General features: G+C 43.0%; 1 protein-coding gene across 6 annotated transcripts in view; it reads right to left on the bottom strand.

The window, feature by feature from the left end:
• Positions 1-23036, bottom strand: part of znf536 (zinc finger protein 536) — a 306471-nt gene that overhangs the window by 123157 nt on the left and 160278 nt on the right. For all 6 annotated transcript variants that reach the window (XM_037792176.1, XM_037792166.1, XM_037792185.1 and 3 more), the window contains one exon: positions 7092-9397. In XM_037792176.1, coding sequence (XP_037648104.1) covers positions 7092-9396 — 2305 coding nt within the window. In that variant the 5' untranslated portion in view covers position 9397. The remainder of the gene's footprint in view (positions 1-7091; positions 9398-23036) is intronic.

Genomic DNA, 23036 nt, shown 5'->3' with positions numbered 1-23036 from the left:
AGTCGCCTGGAAAATTGTGTTCATCAGCTAGCTCTGCTCACTTACTAATTGACATTGCCAAATATTTTAAGAACAATTGGAATGTGGCAGGGGGAGAGAGTGAAAAAAAAAAAGCTCAGAGATCTTAATCCCTGGACTTAATTCCTCCCTCACTTTTCCACCCTTTCCCTTCTCTCTCTCTCTCTCTCCCTCTCTCTTTGTGATGAGGAGGTAGCTACAACTAAGAAAAAAAAAAGCACATTTTTCATGTCGCTTTCTGCTCTCATGTCAGCACCCTGATGTTGACACAAAAGGCTTTTTATGTGACCTGTCAATGGGGTTAAGAGGAGGAGATTGAGAGGGGAGGAGGGAGGGGAAAATGAGAGAATGACAGAGCGAGGAGAGAGAGAGAGAGAGAGAGAAGATAAAAAAAAGTGGGGAGGATGAGGGGGGGAAAAATGGCAAGCAAGAGATTCCTCAGTCATGGTATCACATGCCTGGCCCTCCATTTTTAATGAGGCAAAGGTCAATGTATTCTCTTGCTCTTTCATACACAGGAGGAACCCCAATCACGCCCAAGTTAACTTGTTCAAACATCCAATCCACACCCCCCCACCCCCACATCCAATCCACGCCGCCCCGACCCGACTCCGCCGCCGACCATCCATTTGCATTCCCTGACCGAGAGCCCTGCCTCATTTCACAGGAATTCCACATCGACGGAGTCAGGCAGCTGTCACCCGACAGAGAAAAGGAACTTGGCATTCGCCCTCGCTCAGCTTCGCCCTCCCACCCCCCGCCCCCACCTCCATTCCTTCCAGCCCTCTGTTAAGCACACACATAAACAATCAAAAGAAGAGAAACTCTTTTTTTAAGCCAGTGTAGTTTTTGACTGAACGGAGAACAAACGCGCATTTAGTCTGCGCATTTCCATGTGCATCCCGAGGTTGAGACTGGGTAAACACACTCTCCCGATACCAGCTCAAGTTGTGACTGTGATGTTAATTTATGTCTTTCTTTCTTTGTCGCTTTCTTTTTTTTTTTTTTGTTAAGGCTTTTCCCGTTACTTTCTGAGTCCCCTTCTCCCGCATGTTCAATCAAGTTTCTCCAAACTGGAGTAAAAGAGCTGTGAGTGTTTGTGAGTCACCTTCTCTTCCTCTATTCTTGCTCAGTTTTAGCAATGACACCGGAGAAGATAGCTTGTTGATGTATTAAGAATATTAATATGCAAACAGTCTACCTGACGGAGTAAGGCAGCCTTCTGTTATGGAAAGATAAATATTATGTTTTAATTATAAAAACATAAAAAGGAATGGGGAAGACAGAAGAAGAGGGAGGGTGTGTGTGAGTGAGTGTGAGTGTGTGTGTGTGGAGCTTGTTCCAGCAGAAAGGTAAGCTATGTTTTGGCAAAGATTCGGAGTTGAAAAGAGTGGATGGCATAATGTGATGCTGTTTACTGAGGAATGTGATGCCCTGTCATCTCTCCCCTTTTTCTCACTCCACTCAGTCTCTCTCTTCTGGATTGCCCGTGTCATTTTTTCATCGCCTCTCCTTCACTCTTTCAACAGTCCATTTTTTTTTTCTCTTCTGTCCCGGCTTCATAACCAAGCGGGGAATCCTAACGTGATCATTAAGACATAAAACGGGCTGATAAATGTTTCATAAGGACAAGGCTAGCCACTGATAGCCACCCAGGAATACTGAGGAGCAAACCGACTCTCGCAGTCATTCTCTCGATCAAACACACTCGTCGGAATACAATTGGAATTTTAAAATATCTAAAAAGCCTGGGCTAATTCCCACCATGGGTAATATTTACAAATTGAGTCTGAAAGACGGGGTAGGGGAGAGAGGGAGAGAGGGAGAGAGTAAGAAAGGAGGAGAGAAATCAAATGAACTGTGCAAGGAATAAGAGAAAGAAGAACAGAGAAATAAATTGGCCTTTTATATTGTGCAAGCGTGTACAAAAATACTAAGTCTGCATTTATCCGAGACATGTCAATCAGCGCGGCACACTGACAATTAGTGCGTTTGAATAGAACTTTTATCATTTAGCAGACACCAGAGTCCTGACCTACTGTACAAAAATACAGCTCGGGGAATGATTGTGCCTGTAACACAATGACTGTCTATTTAAGTTTGGTGACACATAAAAAATACAGATATGACAGGCCAGACTCCTACAAATGAGTGGGGGGTAGAAAGCTCAGGTTTTGTAACCACTGAGTTCTCTGATTATAGAGAAAAGAAGAATAGTGTGAGGAAGGGTGGTGGGGGGGAGTTGTAGAGGAACGGATGTCAATTACAAAGGAAAAGTAATTTATGCAGACGGGAGAAACGGGGGGAAAAAAACGATAGACATAATTCATTATTTTTTTTAATGCACATAGTTTTACACTCACATATAATGGCGCGCACACTCACAGAGGGCCGGCATCGTTTCAAAGTAAGTGGTAGCGTACTGTAAATAGGTATATGTTAGTTATTCTGGCTTCTCATAGTGGGAAATGATATGTTAAATGTGGCTGAGCTTTACGCCCCCTGGTTGATCTGTTTATTCAACACGTTCTCACTCCCAACTAGCATACTGATGCTTGCTCATGACCCCTTGGCGTCACTTTTTAACGCACCGGGTACCCTTTTAGCATCATTTCTCAATGTGTAGGGTAGTCCGATAGACTTCAAATTCAAAATAAAGTACTTGGTTAGGTTTAGGAAAAGATCATGGTTTACATTAAAATAACGGTTTGTTACGTAACGTAAGTTATGTACGTGAGTTAAGTCAAAACATTCTCACCCCCAACTCATCAAATACCACCGTTTGGTCAGTGCCCTTCGGCATCTGAGACCGACGCGCGGGGTACCCGTCTTGCGTTTCTTTTGGATGGACCAGAGACGGCGTGTCAATATACGCTCGTTACATGTCCAGTGTTCTTTCAAAATAAAACTTCTGTTTTCACAGGAAGTTAGGTTTAGGCCACACAACCACTTAGTTAGGGTTTGGAAACGGTCATGGTTGACGTTGACTTCACTGACTAGCGACTCACGTGACTCATGGGACTGACGATACCGACGAGTCACGTGACGAATGACTGATGTGACAATATGAGTCAACGTTACTTTTAGTTTCACACGGGACACGAACACCGGTCTCCTGGGTGAAAGTCAAAATGGTCTCAAAATGTTCAGAACCAGGATCCAGAATACCTGATAGATGCATAAGCTTGCCTGACATTAAATGGTATACTCCAAACAGTTATATCAGTTGTCTTTATCTTAATGCCTGTCATTTTTTTTACATATTTCTGGTAGTTATTGTGGCTTTGGTTGTTGACATATAGTATTTTTTGGACTGTCATAGATAGAAAAATAATAACAAAAAAAATATTTTCCTCTTCGATATTGACAGTTGCCAACTCATTAACTTGTATTAGCTGATAATAGCTAGCGAGATCAGGTTTGTCACCATGCATATTCATAGTAGTCTGGATCTTGTTCAACTCTACTTTATTCCCGTTAATGACACAGTAATTACACTGTAACAGTTTGTCCGCATGTGTAATTACGCCCCCATTGTACCGTTGCAATTAGATGAATATCCATGCTTTATAACCTAAGGCGTCAAGTTGGCAAATCCAATTTCAATTTGTATGGAGCATTTTGCCTGCTTGTTTGAGCCGCGGTAAAGACCAGGGATATGCAGGCTAATCCTCGCCACGTTAAAACGCTGTTCTTCTTAAAAAAATTGTAGACATGGGGGATTCTCTGGAGAGAGAGAGAGAGAGAGAGAGAAAGAGAAGGAGAGCCAGAGGGAGTGTATAGAGTCTTTTACAGCCACGAGCCAAGAGGTGGGAGTGGGGTTTATGTATGGCGGGAAGGTTGTAGAGGTACATGTAAGGAGAACTGCTTTAGGCCTTACATGCGTGCAGCAAAGCCTATTTTTTACACATTTAGCTATATTTTGCCTGTATTGTAGCAACAGAATGGGAAGACGTTATCCTGCAAAATGAGGATTTTCAATGGTGGCTTATTTGCATGTAAGAACTGGCGTCCTTTCAGTCACATTCACATCAGGCCTACCTGTTGCTGAAGCTTCCTAACATGACTGCACTATGCTTTTTTCTCCTTTAAAGCCTGATCAGCTGGAAACAACAATGCTGAGGTGAAGTCAGTCCAAGGATAATCAAACAAAAAAAGATGGTTGATGGGCACAAACGTAATTACCTCTTTGTTTTCTTTAAAGAAATAAAGAATTGTATTGAATAAGAAGCATGCTCAAGGTCAGACGCGGAGCTATGTTGTGATACGGAAGGTCTGTAAAGGACATCTCTGACAGAGCCCTTTGTTTTTCTGCTCTTTTTTCTTCCTCGATTCTCCCTTTTTCACTCACTTGCTCTTAAACAAGTGCCGTCTCAAAGACAAAAGCGGCGGAGTTGACCTTCTTTCACAGTTGAGATGTTATTTTTGATTACTATAATTCAAGTTTAACTCAAAATTGATGTGTGGTGGGTGGCGGGGCAGAGGCTCGCTCGCGCACAGGCACACACTAGCAGGTGCACGCGCACACACACTAGCAGAGAGTGACGAACCCTTCTTTTTTAAAGCTGAGATATTAAGATAAAGACAATGGTACAGTAGCCACATCCTGCTCACTATAGACGAGAGTGATATGCACACATACAGTAAAGCATATACCCCCAACACACACACACACTCGTACACACACACAAAACAAACATGCATGCAGAGGAGAAGCATGACACCTTTCTCCACATGAGTCTCAGACACATTTTTTCTCACACATCAAAGATTCTAATTTGAGAGTCCCCGAGCTCCAAATGTGAATCACATTGTGTAAGTTGTGAAGAAAGACGAGTTTCGCTTCTGATTTAAAAAAACAGGAAGTAGCAAAACCAGCATATTTTAACATTTTTAACATCAAATCTGTTTACTTCTCACATTTTTTGTTCAGTTTAACCGCATCCCCCGGCCTGTTCGGATCGCGGCATGCCTAATCATTTTATTATATCCCTCTTTACAAATCTATTTCCCACCTCTGCCATGCTCTCTAGCAGTTAACTACAGCTTGACATCCTATTTTGGCACACGCACTCACAAAGCTCTACAATAACAACGCGAGGACAGCCTTTCAGATATGACGGTGGCAGATTGACAAAGAGCTTCAATGGAGCCAATGTATCAAGCAGAGTAGCCTCTGACTACCTGTACACAAACCACACATGCACACAAACAGTTAGTCAAAGACAGCATGAAGGGCAGCGTTAAGGCCTCGTGGAAACCAGCAGGCGTTCTTTTTTATTTTTCTTGTGCAAAGTTGTTGATACATATTTTAATTTCTTTTTTGTATTTATATTTTCTTTAATCCCACCCCCCCCTATCTCCAAAGATGGTACCCGGGGGGCGAGATTTAACCACTCAACTAATGCATTTCTTTGTGCTTTGTTAGCATTTGGTTGTAAATGCTATTGGTTTTATTTGTCAATTATTATTTTACTGTAATTCGCTTATTTTATTTTGTATACCGCACGCCGAATGCTAATATAGTACAAGTTGTCGGGAACGCCACGGGCTGCACTCATCAGATTCAAAGTGCTTGAGTCAAAAGAGACAGACAGACAGAGAGAGAGAGAGAGAGAGAGGAGAGAGAGAGAGAGATGGAGAGAGAGAGAAACTTCCAGCATTAAAATTCAGAAGATAATTACATCCGCTACACCCCCACCCTGTTGAGAAAGTGTAATGTTTAATAGTCTCTATAAAGAAAATAGGTTTTTATCTCACTCTCATTTTCATTAATTCCTAATTGGGGTGGGGGGTTGTCTGTTATTATTTCTTAGATTAAAATAAACATAGCCTGTCCCATGTTCAAACCCATCACACTACACGGGCATGATAAGGACTTCATGCCTCTGTGAATAAATAAACAATTTCGTCTCCACTGGTGGAATTAAGTTGCTTACAGCCTTAAGCTAAGCCACTCTGATTTATATTTATATTTATTTATATATTTGTTTTTTCTTTCTCAAAAGACTTAAAAGCACATCCTCGCTTCTGCAAATGAAGTTCACCATTTTTTTTGACCTGCTTTATATGTATATCTTTAATTAGTGTCTTGTTTAGCTTAAACCGACTGATTATCGCGTAGTCGTGACCTAATTACCGCGCAACGCTTCTTAACGCCGGCATAGTGCCCTGAGGAGCGAGCGAAAGTTACCTTTAAAAACTTGTGTAATCATTAGCAACGAGCCTCCCTTAATCCCACTAAACATACACTTATCTAGCCCCGGCCGGCCTGTGTTTGCTGGGTAGGGGGAGGGGAGGGGTATGGTTGTCTCCAACATGTTTATTAAAGACATTTATTAATCGCTGTGGTTAAAACCAGTTTGTCCCTACGCTCCCTGTCTTTACTCTTGGTCCACGGGGATATAAGGCTGCTAACCTGTACATGTGAATGCTATGGCGAAGCAGGTCTCTTCCTGGGTTGTGTTCTCTGGAGTCTCCTGTTTGACTTAATGTAAATGGTAGCAACAGCACAGCAGTGTCAGGGGATGGTTGTTACCATGTCCAGCGTAAGATCTTGCAAGTGAAACAGAATATACCTGTACATACCTGAGTGTATATGATATATATGTACAGTACGCTGTGTACACTTCAATTCAATAAAACTCTGTATATGTATGTACAGTATCTGTATGCACTCTCGCTGTATGTGTGTGGATGTGTAAAGTATACTGTAAAAGCAAACCACTATATGAGGGCGTGTGAGGGAGTGTTGGTATTTGAACAAAGACATTAAGTATCTGAGTTATGTGAGGAATGTGTGGCTCTGATTCTTCGCTGGGTATTTGGGTTATTTTTCATTCCCTTTTAAAGAGATGGATTTGACACTGACATATACACACATCTTACAATATACAAAGTGATTACTATTGGAAACTATGTAGGTAGAATTGAAGAACAGTGACAGTAACATTGAATTAAAGAAGGAAACATAATTCCCAAGTGTATGTCAATTGGATAAAATTTGGATCCGTTTATCCACAGACTGACCAAAGAATACAAGTGGTTGTCATTCATTCTCGGATTTGTCTTACCTGAAGATGGTGAGGAGGGATGTGGGCTGTCATCCTGGACGCTTCCTGTCTGGGAGTGTCCTCCTCCGGCGCCGCTCTCTTCTGTCACATTGGATGAACCAGGAGTGGTGGAGCGGCTGATGGACTGGGACTCGGGGTCGCTGGCCGATCCGCGGCGTTCGTCCAGACCTTGTTGCTGGATCGCTTCCTCGATGTTTCTCCTGTCTTTGCCGTGAACGCGGGAGTGGACGACCATTTGATGGTAGGTTCTGAAGACCCGGCCACAGTCGGGGCATTCTGAAGGCTTCTCCTTCAGGACAGAGAGGCTGGAGAGGCTGTAGTCGATGTTTGGGCTTCCCAAGCCGGCCATGGCTCCAGGAGCCTCGGCGCCGCCGTGGACAGACATTAAGTCACGGTGACTGTCAAAGCCTCTTCCGTCCTCCTTCATGGACATCATAGCGCCGCTAGCGACCTTGGATCCCTGCAAGGCCTCCGAGAGCTGCTTCTGCTTGGAGCTATCATTAGAAGCAATCAAGGAGTAGTCTTGCTTATCCTTTGAGAAGGAAGCCAAGGCTCCAGCACCACCCATCTCATCTTCTTGCCCTGGGGGTATGTGGTGCTGGTGCTGGTGTTGCTGCTGCTCCTTCGGCATGAAAGCCCTGTCCATAGCCATGCCACGAGCCATTATCTGCCAGGCTTGGTAGCTGTTGAGGGAGTCCATCTCCGCCACTTTCGCAGCTGCCTGGAGGCGCTCCATGCAGCTCGACTTGAGTGGCGGCACGAGGTTGAGACAACCCAGGAGTGAGCGTTTCTCATTTTCGCCCAGCCCATGGCCCATACCTCCTGCCATTGGCCCTAGCAGCTTCCCTAGCATCTCCTTCTCCTTCATGGCAATCCCCGCTTTAGCCAACATTTGGTGCTGCTCACTCAGGCCCTGCTTGTCAGGTGAAAGGAAGCCTCCTTGAAGACAGGAGATGTAGCGGGAATAAAGGTTGGCGTGAGCTTCCTGAGCCAGATTGCTCATGCTATTGACGGCAGCCATGTCCTGCTCACTGGGCTGGGGCGGCTTGTTCTTGATGGCCAGCTTGTTGAGATGCACCTTCATATGGTTCTTGAGGAACCAGGGTTCCTTGAAGCGACGGCCACAGATTTGGCAGCAGTGTTCAAAGGAGTCCTTGTGCTTGCGCATGTGGCCCTTAAGGAACCAAGCTTGGCTGAACACCTGGCCACACACCTCACAGCGGAATTCGGTGGCCACCTGCGTGCCCCCAGGTCCGCTGGCACCCCCGCCCGTGGTGTTCTCGGCCGTGATGTGGGCCTTCTCCACGTGACTTATCAGATCCTCTTCATGGGAGGCAGCAAACTCACACAGAGTACATTTGTAGGGCTTGTGGAGTATGCGGATGTGGCGGTCCAGCTCCTCGCGCTTCTTGAACTTCCCTTTACAGAAGGTACAGCGGAAGCCTGAAGTTGGGTTCAAGGACTGTTCGTCCTGGGTGCCGGCCGGCTTGGGTGAAGAAGAAGGTTGGGAAATTGTGTCTGGAGTGGCAAGGCCAGAGGGCGGGAGGAGGCCACAGGCTGAGCCTAGTTGCTGCTGATGGGTGTTAGAGCTGCTGTTGAGGCTCAGATGGGGTGTTGGAGCCGGCTGGAGCAGACTGACGCTCCCTCTCATCTGCTTGTCCCTAAGGATGGCCCGCTCCTCCAGCTCATGCAGCAGCCTGTTCTCCTCTCTGACACGGCCGCGGCCTTTACCAAGATTCCCCAGCTTGTGGGTGCGGAGGTGGATCTTCAGGTTGCCCTTTTGAGCCGCTCGGTGGTCACAGTAGGGGCACTTGAAGGGCTTCTCTCCTGTGTGTGTGCGCATATGCAGCGACAGGATGCTGTTAAAACGGAAGCGCTTGCCACACAATGGACAGGGATACTTCCTGTTCTTGCGGGCGTCATCTTCGATATCGTTCATCTGGGACATGATGCCCAAGTTCTGGCCGTTGAGAAATTGCTGCAGATCAACACGCCCGTTCAACCCACTCAGTGCCCCTGCGTCAATGTCTCGGTTGAGCTGATTGGCCAGCAGGGCCATCTGACTGCTGATCGGCTGACTGGCCAGGGCTGCGTGGTGGGTCTTCTCGTCCAAAGGCGTGGCTGCTTTCTCGTCAGGGATCTGCTGTGGGCGGTGTAGGTCGGGAAAGGCGTGTCCTAGCTGGGCAGTAAGCTGATGAAGCTTCTGACTGATGGGGTAGCGGCCATTTAACACTGCACTGCTCAGATGGGCATCAGCGTCAGGCACCGCCGACGACACACCAAGACACAAACTAGAGTCCTCCATCCTGTAAAACCAGACAGAAAGAAAGAAACAATATTAGAAAAATTAGAAATATTTGAAAACAATAGGAGGTTTCAGATTAAGAAAAACCTTCACTTTTAAAATTGCATTTAAAAGATACTATGCCACGGCGGCTGCTAATGTGTTCTCCGCCTTCGCTTTCCAGATTGCAAATAGAATATCATCCAACCACATGTTCAGGACTAATGTGTTTCTTCACTTAGGGAAACAACACCTGTGCTGTGTCACCCAGTACAGGGAAATAAAATGTATTGCCTTTGATGCATAGAGCACTGCGTGAATTGTCAGCGCCAAGAGGGCCTGGAGAAATGCTGTGACTCCATATAACTTTTTTCAAAATGTAACACCATTTTGGATGGAATAATTACTCTGTAAACACAGTGAGCAGTGTATAATTAAGCTACTTGTGCCCATCCTATCAGAATTCCTCCAATTACACGCCTTAATGAAACGGAGCAACGGCATTGTCGGGGAGCCACCGCAATACTACAATTATGATATTAACAATAGCACTTAAAGCCAAGGGGTTACTCCAGTAAACACAACACTCTTATCTTGTTGCCACGACACTTGTCTTGGCGCAAAATTCCATTAAAGATCCGCACTACATTTGATGTGAATCACTTTGCTCTCCCTCTGCTTCTTTCTATCCCTCCCAATTCTCTCTGTGCCAGTCTTCTTCTCTCTACCTAAATCTTTTATAGTTTTTAGGATGGGGGAAAACAACAGTTGGCTGTGTTGAACGGGTTCCCAATGCAGCCAAAGATGCATCGGTTTATACGTGGTTGAGAGGAATAAACAGGAAGCAGTTACTTTGTTGTCTATTGTTTTAGGGCTGTCAATCAAATTAATCACACATTTTATATCTGTTCAAAATGTACCTTAAAGGGAGATTTGTCAAGTATTTAATACTCTTATCAACATGGAAGTGGGCAGAAATACTTGCTATATGCAGATGTATATATTCATTATTGGTTATCAATTAACAACACAAAACAATTACAGATATTGTTCAGAAACGCACAGGTACTGCATTTAGCATAACAAAATATGCTCAAATCATAACATGGCCCATGACCCATAGAACCCATTTTCATTCACATATCTTGAGGTCAGAGGTCAAGGGACCCCTTTGAAAATGGCCAGTTTTTCCTGCCAAAATTTAGCATACGTTTTTAGCGTTATTTAGCCTCCTTCGCAACGAGATAGTATAACACGGTTAGTACCAATGGATTCCTTCACTCTAGCTTTAAAACTGAGCCCGCTACAACCTGAAAATGCAAGTTATGTTAATGTGTTAAAGAATTTAGTGTCTGTTAACGCACTATTATCATGTTTGACAGCCCCGATCTACTGTACGAAACAGATCAGTGTTGTAGCCTGGGGTCACTGTAATGCCACCAAAATATATCACGATCTCCTGAACATGTTGTAATGTCACTTGAAAGTGTTTCCATTTCATATGTGTAACATGAGTGAATAAAAAAGAATAACATTGGATTTAATGCAGATCCATCTGCTCTCCAGATGGAGAGGTATAAACATCTATCTGCACACTTCCTCTGGCTGCTGGCAGGGGTCAAACCCTCAGAAACAATAACCACGGTTCTGCTTTGGTCAACAAAATATTGTATAATATCTCATTAAGCTGATTAGTATGCTGCCTGGTGACAGTGGCAGCCACTGTGCTATAACGCATGATTATAATCATCAAAAAATCCTTTCATGGAGAGGCAGTGTAAAGCACTGGCATTATTAGGTGAGTCCACTTTTAAGAGAAAGTGGGATCATTTTAGACAGCTTATGGACCCCAATCTGGCAGCAATGGGGGCACACCCACGTTAAAAATATGTGCACACATGTTCGGTATACACTTAACCAGGCACGAAGGGCAACTGAGGTTCTGCTAGACTCTCTGTCTCTCTCTCTCCACCTACAGTATGTTTCTAAAGCAGGGAGGACTCCACATTGTGCTTGGCTCATTTGTTTTCTCGGTCATTTGAATTCTGTCTTCCGTCACTCTCTCCCGTCAGTAGGAGGTTAGTAGACATAAGGGGTGCCTGTTCTTTTAGCCACCGGCCCCTCCAACACACTGTTGATGGTGGATTCTTATCTCGCGGACATGAATTAAGACACTGTGAGCAGCTTCCACTTGTGTTTAAAGGAATGTGACACTTGTGGGCTGCCCTTTGAATTCTCCTTATTTTTCTCCCCCCCCACAAGTATCTTAAGCAATTTTACTGAATTCATCAAGAATATAATGGGCATGCTATGTTCTGAAGGCTTATGGGTAACGGCGAGATATGCTTCAGTCAAAGCCTACTTAAATTTACGACAGATGTTATGATCGCGCTCTCGTGTGACTTGAATAATGCTGCGCTCATCTAAGAAATAAAGCGTCGTAAAAGCCTAATCATAAAAAAGTTCATACTTGATTGGAAATATATATACACATGTGTACATTTATTGTGAGAATAATATTGGGAGAGAATTGCTAAGAATGATAAAAGTTTGTTTTAAACGGCTTAGGTTTTAAATTGTATTTATGTGACACCCCGGCTTCCATCACTAGGCGTGCTTATATCGGAGGAGACCTTATTTGAATGGGGCCCTTTTTACAGAGGCGGCTGCCTTTTGGAATAGAAATCTGTGATTTAAACTAGGCTGATGAGCTGTTGCTCATTTGGGGAGATAGCAGCTTGCCCTTTTCTTCAATTTGATTTCTGCCTTTATCTTTAACATATAACAAAGGCAGATAGACAATGGAATAATGTGAAATGAACTGACGAATCCAGTTTGTGTTTTTTTTTTTTTTTTATAAACGTATCCTGGCTGACGAGCGTATGCAAATGAGACACATTAATATGCTTGCCTTGCTCCCCAGTCATTTTATATTTTTTCCCCTGATTAAAAAGGACATTTCTTATGTGACATCCCCCCTCTGCTCACATCAACACACACATGCAAGGAATTTGAGGGTGATGTATTAGAAACACACACACACGGGCAGAGACACATACACAACCCTTTGACAACAATTCAATATGAGCATGCCCTCTAAAAGACACCGCAAGTATCACACCAACAACTCTTTCTATTTCGACATCAACCTGACTGTTACTGTTACGAGTCTCGTGCAAAATACCCATCAAATGTACAGAAGAAAACAACCCTACGCAATATTAATGTAGCAGCACTGTGCTTCTAGAAGATCAAGGCTCAGGTTTGTCATTCTTACCGGTTGTATTAAGGGAAGACTTGGTGCCACTTTGTCCCTATTATGTCTCACTGTCTCTGCCATGGCTGTGCAGCCCGTGTAGACTCCGATATGAACAACACATCCACTCTGTAGCTTTATACTGGTACAGTATCTGTCTGCCGTTACTCTAACCTGTATAACCTTATCATTTCCTGGCATGTACAGCAATGCTGCCTCATTAAAAACTATTGGCTCCTCTGATACCTCTAAAACCACAAAGACTTCCTTTAGCATTTTTCTCACGACGGTTCAGTTGTTGTCTTTATAGTTTGTGGTTTAATATTCAGTAAAGCACCACGTGCACCCGTAAACACACAAAAACGCTCCGCGCATTCGCATGCACGCACAGAAACCGATTTCGCTCAGTTTCACTAAATGCATTTTTTTTTTTTTTCCTTCCCCTGCTCTTTTTTTCTCTTCAAGCCTCAGCTTAATTATAAGTGGTATCTGTAACACAATGGAAGTGCATTTCAGTCAGCATTTGAATGTGCTCAGTTCATTTCTGTCTTATCAATGGCACCATGCATCATAAATGCATAAGGGATTTGTATGTGTTTCTCTCTAATTGTAACCACATAAAGTATATGAAAGACAGTGTCAATATTAGGAATAGCTACCTATTATAAATTCATATTTAAATAAACAACTTCAAACAAATACACTTCTTGAATTTACTTTCAGGGCTGAGTTTTTGTCATAAAACTTTCTGGTGACATTTAAGACAAGATGGGGGGGGGACTAAAGGATCGAAAAGCCATTAGTTGGACTTTACTTTGTTATTTTGACACGTATCGACACAAAACCCATCGACTAATCACAATGCAATACCTCATTAAGTCCTAATGAAGTAATTCATTGCATTAAACAAATCAATCATTATTCACAATGTGCTGAATTCCATCATATTTCCACCAAATCATTAATGAGACGAGGGGGGGGGGGGGGGGGGGGGGGGGGGGGGTTATGGCTACAGTGATCTGTGGTTGAAGGGCAACACATTCTGACTCCTGACTCCCGGCGCTCGGTCAGTGGCCCTACGCTTCAAACTGTGACGCTCTATTTACCCCTCGAGCGTCAGTTTTGGACGCAGGGATGGCGTGTCAAGTTCCTGCTTCTTACATGCATACTGTTTTTTTTTCAAAATAAAGTTCTGTGTTCACAGGAAACGTCTGGTTCCCACTCCTTACATGCAAACAGTGTATTTTCAAAATAAAGTACCAACATAGGTTTACTCACGTAACAAAACTACGTAGCTAGGTTTAGGCAACAAAAGTACTCGGTAAGTTTGTGGTTTGAGTTAAAATCAGTATGTTTTGTTACGTAAAGTAAGCACGCTCGTTGCGTAACTGCCGTTAGTAAAGTCCGGAAGTTATGTAACACAACTACAGACTTGGTTTCACATGGGACGCAATCAGCGGTCTCCTGGGTGAAAGTCAAGTTTCCACTCATTACAAGCATAGTGTCTTTTCAAAATAAACTTCAAACATATGTTTACTTAGTTTTTAGGTTTATTTACGCAACAAAACTATATAGTTAGGTTTAGGCAACCAAATCACTAGGTTAGGTTTTAGGTTTGGGTTAAAATAAGTACCTTTGTCACATAAAATTAGCATGTTTGTTACGTAAAATAAGTATGTTTATTACGTAACTGCCGTTAGTGAAGTCCAGAAGATATGTTTTAGGTTTACTTATGCAACAAAACTACCTGGCTAGGTTTAGGCAAAAAACTACTACTACGACTTGGTTAGGCTTTGTTGGTCTTGTGTTTGTTGACCGACGCGCCCTATTCGGACATTCTCTCTATTTATACTAGTTCAGTTGATCTGACTGTGTAATAATGACGCGGATGGGTTTACATTAGAGTTAGTTGAAAACTTGGTGCGTAGCATACAGACGCTAAAGGGTGCCTCGGTGCGTCGATACCAGACGCCGAGGGGCAGTAACTGGTACTTGACATGTTGGGAGTGAGAACGGGTTGTGAAGGGACAATGTGGGTATTTACCATTGGCCTATGTTACATGCACTGAGAGTTGAGTGCTACGTATTAAGTATAAGCAGCAGGGACGACCGGATGCATTCAAAAGCTGGGAGTATGTTTTCAAAGTACAAACAGAGCTTCCTTGTCATTTCAAAGATCAATTATCTCTGGGTTAAAGTTGGTTTGGTTAGAGTTAGAGGTAGAACAGACCAGATATGAGTTTCTTCCCAGCTTGTGTTTTGTTTCTATTGCAGGTGGTCTTTGCAAGGCGTCTAATTAATTCAATAAAAAAGCTGCCTTGTTTTCCTTCCTCTCGCTCGCTCTTTGACTTCACTGCATTATTACTTTCTGTAATGAGGCGAAAACACTCTGAACTGCACATGGAAGACAGTCACACAAACCCCTGCCAGATTCAATCCTAACTCCATCCCATGCCTGGAGCCTCTTGATCAAGACGCATAACTCGGCACTATCACAAAGATGTGAAGCTTCCGAGATGGATTGTTCTGTTTTAAAGGGGAAAAGAAGTAGAGGTGCAGACACGGCCGAGATCAAATATCATCTAGATTTGATTTGAAATATGGAAATGTCTTTCTTTCTTACAAATATGAACGTACAAATACACATTTATTTGATGTGATTTTTAGGGCTGCCCCCTCTTAGTCAATTAGCCGACTAATGGGTCATTTTGGTCTAAGTGGACCAAGGTTTCTTTAGTTGCTTATTATGCTTTTTTATCATGCCGAATGATTATTTCAAAGAAACTTATGAGCACATCTCTGGCAAAAGATTGAAAGTGGTGCTTTTGTGTGATTCTTTGTGGAGAAACTCAGTTTTACAGATCTGTCGATTAAATCAACGAATCAATTAGTCGACAAAATCAAGTGTTAGTCAACTAAGAATTTCTTTGGTCGAGGACATCCCTCGTGATTCTTTTTTAAAAATACATATATTTACAATAATCTGTAAATATATACGCCCTGTCCACCCCCTCTACAAAAGGGCTACTGGATCTTTGAGGAGGTGTTTCCAGTAGCCTGAAAGAGGCAGAGCTTTGATTGGCTGGCCAAAAGCACCAATCACACAGCAACCACATTCTTATGGACCAATTTATAGAGGATACCTTCCAAAACACAAAAGACAAAAACTTTCTTACATGAACACAGAACATCCATAAAACGTATGAATAACACTGGATTGACATCATAACGCCCCGCTCCGCTTTAACGCAGAGAAAACATAAGCACTATAAGCGCATATAAGCACGGACTCAATAGATCAGTGACAAATATGAATGAACAGGAGGCCCTGCCCCTCCCTCTCTCTCTCTCTCTCTCTCTCTCTCGCTCTCTCTCTCGCACAATATGTCATTGAGGGCTGTTTAAGAGCTCCTGTCAACAGGTAGTTCAACTTTCAGCTCATCCCCGCTGATCAGTGGGAGCCCTCCCGACAGAGAGAAAAGAAAGACACCGGGAGGGAGCGAGAGAGAGAGAGTGAAAGAAAGAAAAATGTTGTGGGTCTTTTTATCCGTCCATCGCTCTGACAGCCTTGCAGGGGATGCCATGGGAGGAAGATCAATGCAGGACAAGCGGATTCCCACAGTTCATTGTTCCGGGCCAGCCAAATCATCTTCCCAAGACGGCCGGGAGCTCAAAGCTTCCCTTTATGATAACCATCCCTGGTATTATTCCCACTATGATGATGGTGACCTGCAGATGTCTCTGTCTGTGTGTGTGTGTGTGTGTGTGTGTGTGTGTGTGCATATACATGTGTGAGCACCTCTCCCCTCCCGAGTGCGCTACAATAGCGGTCACAGCAGTGTGGACGGACCCCCTGCAGCAGCGAATAAAGCAGCGAGCGCGGGATTAATAGACATTTGTTAAGCAGTCACTGTTTTAGTGAAGTTCAGTGACAGGAGCGAAAGCAACGAAGAAAAAGAAAACAAAAAAAGAAGAAAAATCACAGTAATTGACGTGATAATGATAGTGGACGTGCCTCATGTTATACTACTACACACTGTGTTACTCCTGCTTTAATACTGCAACTAAACAGCTTAGTTGGTTGTTACTGTTGTTGCGTGACACTGATCTGGCAACGGCATGAGGTCTTAAACAGATATTTATCAGTTTGCTGATACTGTCCTTTGAGGAAACACTGAATCGCAGCATTTCAACACAGATGCGAAGGAAGTGATTCTTTAACTTAGCAGAGTCAAGGGTATACACAGTGTAAAACCTGCAATAAAACCTGTTTTAACTTTAGCTGACGATGCTCTTTGTGCTGTTTCAGAGGCTTTCCCACTTCGACAAAAATATAGAAATGGTTCTAGGGAAAACATTAAATAATATTTTAATATATGTATGTATATATTAGAGCTATCAATATGATACGTATCATGATACAAAGGTTACGATTCAATATAGTGCGATGTATTGCAATTTTTTAAATCTAATTTTAAGAAAAATTTCATTGTCTAAAGAACATGCCGCCATATCCATAAAATCTGAGTATTAAAAAAAGTTAAATTTTTTTATGCAATCAAAACGGTGGATTTGCATTTGCATTTATCACAGTCTCCGTAACATCTTAGCACTACTTTTTGTACTGTCTGAGCTACTGTCTGCCACAGACCTTGCAAGTAAACTAAAAATTGATACAGTGTTTTTGTAAATCAATACAGTATCACAAAAAATAATATTGTGATGGTCAAATGTATCAATATTTAATTGTAACCTTAATAATAATATATAAATATATATATATATATATATATGGCCATTTTCAAAGGGGTCCCTTGACCTCTGACCTCAAGATATATGAATGTAAATGGGTTCTATGGGTACCCACGAGTCTCCCCTTTACAGACATGCCCACTTTATGATAATCACATGCCGTTTGGGGCAAGTCATAGTCAAGTCAGCACACTGACACACTGACAGCTGTTGTTGCCTGTTGGGCTGCAGTTTGCCATGTTATGATTTGAGCATATTTTTGGTGCTAAATGCAGTACCTGTGAGGGTTTCTGGACAATATTTGACATTGTTTTGTGTTGTTAATTAATTTCCAATAATAAATATATACCACATGTGCATAAAGCAAGCATATTTGTCCACTCCCATGTTGATAAGAATATTAAATACTTGACAAATCTCCCTTCCAAGGTACATTTTTAACAGATAAAAAGATATGAGATTAATTCTCGGTTAATTCAAATTTGTTTTAGTTAACATTTTGAACATATTCGTCCTACGTTCCAGGCAGCCATGGCTGGATTCATTTCCCCACATGCTGCAAATCCACTTGCAAAGATTTGCTTTAACACTACAGCATTGTTGACAACAGAGCACAGACATGACACAGTTTTGAGTTTCAAGTCTCGGCATATCGATTTCCACAGTGTGTCCACAGACATTTGATGCACATGCAAAAATCTGAAACACTACATTAGGCCTTGTGAAATTATGGCCTATTAAATTTAAATCATGGAAAAACAATATTTTTTTTAAGTGCCATTGTTTCCTCCTGCCAGTATAAATGTGATCATATGCTTTAGAAATGTTCTTTCATTGTATGTTTTCATGTTTTTATACTGGTTTCATTTTGTGGTTTTATATCTACCAAGAATGACTCAATGATCGACTTCCTCCTCAACTCGAGTTGCATATGTGGCTCTGATGTTGTTTAGTGTACCTGTGTGCTCTGGTCTCGCTCTGTGTCTGGTGACTAAACTCTTCTTCCTGTCAAATCAGTCAGAAAACCAGGACACACAATGCTGTGTGCATGAGACAACAAACATGGCAGTGTAGAGCGCTCACGCATGGTTAGACTGCGGGGAAGAAAAGAGGTCAGGGAGACAATGACCACAGTGTATCTGTCACAGCTTACATCACTGGTCACCCTCTGCGCTGCATGTCAATGGCGCAAACGGAGAGATCTGTAGGTCGCATTATGGGCCAGCGCTGCCTTTGTCTCTCGCAGAGTGACTGCGGCGATGACACACAAGATTTCAAGATTGAGACTAAAACCGGTTCACAGTCTCACTCTGTTTCTCAGGTGGCGGCAGCGAGACGGAGACAAACAGAGAGGAAGAGAAAAGTAGTTGAATGTCAATACGGCCTAAATAACAGAATATCAGAAATAATTGCTGTTTTCTTCCGCTCATGCTGGGCGCATTCTGGTAGAGTTTTGCATAATGACTACAGTCAAGGGGGGGTGGCGGTGGTGGAGGTAATAGTGGTGGGTGTGTGGCGGCGGTGGAGGTGGTGGTAAAGGGAGGGGTTGTTGTGACAGGTGCTGAAATCAAACTAGGGAGGCAAGGGGAGACAAAGGTTCAATTTACTAAGAGGAGACTTTAATTGTTACACAGCTAATTAAGAGAAGAAGGATCTTTTTTTGCACTCCCGACTATTTACTGAGAGCTGTGTGTGCATACATTGGGAGGTAAATTGTGCCTTCAAGCCAAGTGAGCCTATAGTGAAGAGTCACAGTGCGTGGTGTGTGTGTGTGTGTGTGTGTGTGTGTGTGTGTGTGTGTGTGTGTGGAGAGAAAAAAGATGGGGTGCTACCTCAACATACAACATTTTTTTTTCCACAGCTCCTGTGCAGAAGGGAGTTTGGGACTTTCTCTCTTTTTTTCCAGCTAAAACAAAAGTCTATGGCTAATTAGCAGCACTCATTACAAGAAGCGAGTCAGGTAATTATTTTACATCATGCTGCCGATAATTGAATGATTCTTCAATGTCTGAATGTCTGTTTGAAAGTATCTCTTTTTCTTCAGCCCCCCCCCCCGCCTCCCCTCCTCCGCCCCTCTTTTACTCCTTCTTTGTCTTTGACGGAGATAAGAGAGAGCCTGGATGCAGGTACTGCCGCCATATGCTCTTGAATGAAAAAGCTCTTCTGTCGAAGCAAATGGGATTTTTAAATATTGAAACTGCCGCATGTCTTTTTAATATGACCGTGTTAAATCTCTCTTTATTCCATCACTTTGATAAACTCCCTCCTTTCTATCTCTCTCTCCTCTCCCACTTTCTTCTTCTTTTTTTCTCCTGTTAATCTGAAGAGTTTGAAGGGAACTTCAGCTCTCTGAGAAGTAGTTAAACTTATTATGCAACCATGCTGTGTTTTTTTTTTTGTTTTTTTTTTTCTTTAAGCAGCACACTTCCTGTTTAAGAAAGCAAACTAATCTTATCAAAGCCATCAAGAAGCTGAGTGGAAATGCTTGCGACTCTCTGCATACGTTACAATATCTCTTAGTGGCCTTATAACGGCTATTGTTCTCACGCACTTTCGGCGTGCCTGGGGAGGAAGAGAAAGAAGAAAAAAAAAAACACTCTCTTCTTTCCTCCCCTTTCGCTTCAAAGTCAGATATGTACAGCGAGCTAATGTGGCACTTAATATGAAAGGAAAGAAAGGGAGAGAGAGAGTGAATTGTGCATTATCTACTTTAAGGCCAGGGTGTATTTATTACAGGCTAATTGTAGCAGAGGAAGTGCTTTGGAGGGGTGTGCTCTCTGGAGAGAGGGTGGAGGGCTTCGGGGGGACATAAGAGAGCATGTTTATCTATCAGACTTTATCAGAAAAACACTGTGGCGACTGCTCTTAAGATCAGAGATGGGGGGGGAAGTGGAGGGGGATGAATGGATTTACAGGAGGAAATAAAAGAAATGAAAGAGGAATGAGGAGAAAAAGAGCGAGAGAGGAAGAGGCATGTCAGCGAGGCGGCGTTTGCGTCGATGCCAACGCCTCAGTGAAAAGCGGCCGTGATTAAAGCAGGAAGGAGAAGTTGGGTGAAACCTCAGAGGAGCTCTTTTTTTATTGAAGGCCTCTCTGTGAACCGGACTACAAAACACACCGTTACACACACAGATACACACACATATGCTCAGAGTATTGGTCGGTGCGAAACTCATGCAGGCACACCTGGGCGCTCGCAACGGCAGAAATGTGTGTGCACACAATTCATACATAATTACAGCCTAATGCTGAATCTAAACAGACTGTGTGTGTGAACAGTTTGTCCTCACAACACATGAAAGATAAGTCCTTGAGTGTTGATTCCTAACCAGGGATACTTGTACCCTTGGGGGTACTTCTGACTTTGCTAAGGGGTACGTTGGACATTTTAAAGTAAAGGCCTTTACACACCGCGGGGTGTGACGAATAAACGACATGGAAATGCAAAATACTCGGCTGCAAATAAGTTTGCATTAAAACTATTCATACTGGCCAGCCCAGTCGCACAGCAGTTTGTGAAATAGTCACAACAAGTATGTATTAATTTGTGTACACAGACACAAATTTCACTTTGTTTTTGTGATGGTCAGCACAAGATCAATTTGTATGTAATCCACGCAATTGTGAACCGGGAAGTACAGAGAACGGTGAATGCCGTGTAGGGAGGAGGTCGGGCGGGTAAAAAAAAACAGGACTTTCACACAGGAGACCGGTGTTCATGTCCCGAGTGAAACCAGAAGTCAAAGTTTATTCATTTGTCACCTAACTTCAGTAATTATGTTACGGCACTTTCTGTGTTATTTTAACTTAAACCACGATATTTTCCTAAACCTAACTTAATAGTGTTGTTGCCTAAGCCTAACCAAGTCAAACTCTTCCTAAACCATACTAAGTAGTTTTATTTTGAAAAGGTTGGAGCGGAATTTGACACGCGCGTCACATGTTACTGGACAAAAAATACATTGATGAAAGTCAGGGAAATTCGTGTCTATGTACACGAATCAAATAGTTAAACTTTTGTGACTATTTCATGAACTGCCGTGAGACTGTGTTGGAACAGCAGTGATGCAAATTTGCGATAGTTGCAGCAGTTATTCAGTAAAAAGGTCTGAATAGATTCGCACAGGCAGAGGACCAACTATCGGGATCCTATTGACTCAGAGCAGCGTCTGTGAGTCTGTCTGAGCTAAATTATTGTATAGCTTAATCTACTGTCAGCTGTTTTTTTCCAGTGTCCTTGAGAAGTGAAAATGCCTCTGGTTAACAGTTACGCGGTGTATACGTCTATAGTCTATAGTAAATGGAGTAATGGTAGAAATGGATAACTAAAAGTAATTCATAAACAGCAAGTTGGCTCAATGTAATTGCTACTCGCTGAAAGTAAAACATATTGGTTAGGATTAAGATTTATGTTTAAGATTATATGTGATTTACATTTAAGTTTTATGCTAAATTAATCCAGTCAATATCTAATAAAGATGCCGACATATGTGTTGTGTGTGTGTGTGTGTGTGTGTGTCAGTCTCTGAAGGTACGCTGTGGCCGTGTTCCAGGATCCTCCGTGTCTGTCTACACCAGAGCTTCAGCTCCGAGCTGTCTGTCTGTCCCGGCCAACAACGCATTTCTCTCATTCTTCTCTGCCCTGCTTGACCTTCAGCATCGTCACCGACTTATCTTCCACAACAAAGGCTACAGTCCACACACTCATTAAAAAATGACACACACACACATACACATTTCTGTACATGTGTGCTCTGGCAGGGGGCTAAGTTCATTAAGGCAGTGCATGGTTATAATGAAAAATGACCTCGCTGTAGTACACTGTATGAACTTCTCCCTCGAGACACACACACACTTGTATTAGAGCTTACACAAAAGAGACTCTCTTGTAACTGTCCCACTACTCACACACACACTTGGACTTCTGTGCATGTGGATTATGCTATGATGTAATGAAATGCTATGCTGTGAACGGAATATTTATGTAACAAATAAAAATGCCGTGCAATGAAGATATGCTATGTTTTTGGACATCTGATTAGGTGCTAACCTAAAAGAATGCATTCCTAAAATCCCAAACAGTGCAGCTGTGGCCTTTCGGGAGGAGCGGTTTATATTTATAAGAAGCCAAACAACTGCTGCCGTTCATCTAAGAAGCGCTCGTTGCTCGGACCTTGTAATTCGTATTGTTTATGACAGAAATATCTTTGACATTTACAGTATTAAAAATGTCCGACGCTGGCGAGCTAGCTCACTAGCCGGGCTGCTAACCGCCTGTGCCACTTGACGGAGCGCTGAAGAGGCAGCATCCCTCAAATTCCCTCTCTCCACGCACACACACACACACACACACACAGCATCTCCTCCATGAGTTCCAGAGCAGCCCCAGGGTGTTGGATGTGGCCAGCGGTGGGAGGTGGAGCCGGGGTGTGGGTGGTTATAATCTGCGCACCCTCTGCCGTCTCCCATCACTGCAAAAAAAACCTCTTCCTTTCTGCCTCACCTCCTTGGCAATCCCTCCCCCCTTCAACCCCACCACACTCCTCCCATCCCTCTCCATATTTTCTCCCCCTGCATCTGATTAAGTTAACAATGTGGTGTTATTTGCATGCTGATTTTGCACACCCCGACCCCACCTCCCCCCCCCCACACT

Source organism: Sebastes umbrosus, chromosome 2 (genome assembly GCF_015220745.1).
Source record: "Sebastes umbrosus isolate fSebUmb1 chromosome 2, fSebUmb1.pri, whole genome shotgun sequence".
Taxonomy (NCBI): Eukaryota; Metazoa; Chordata; class Actinopteri; order Perciformes; family Sebastidae; genus Sebastes; species Sebastes umbrosus.
Note: the sequence above shows the minus strand (reverse complement) of the source record. Positions and strands in the feature narration are given on the sequence as shown.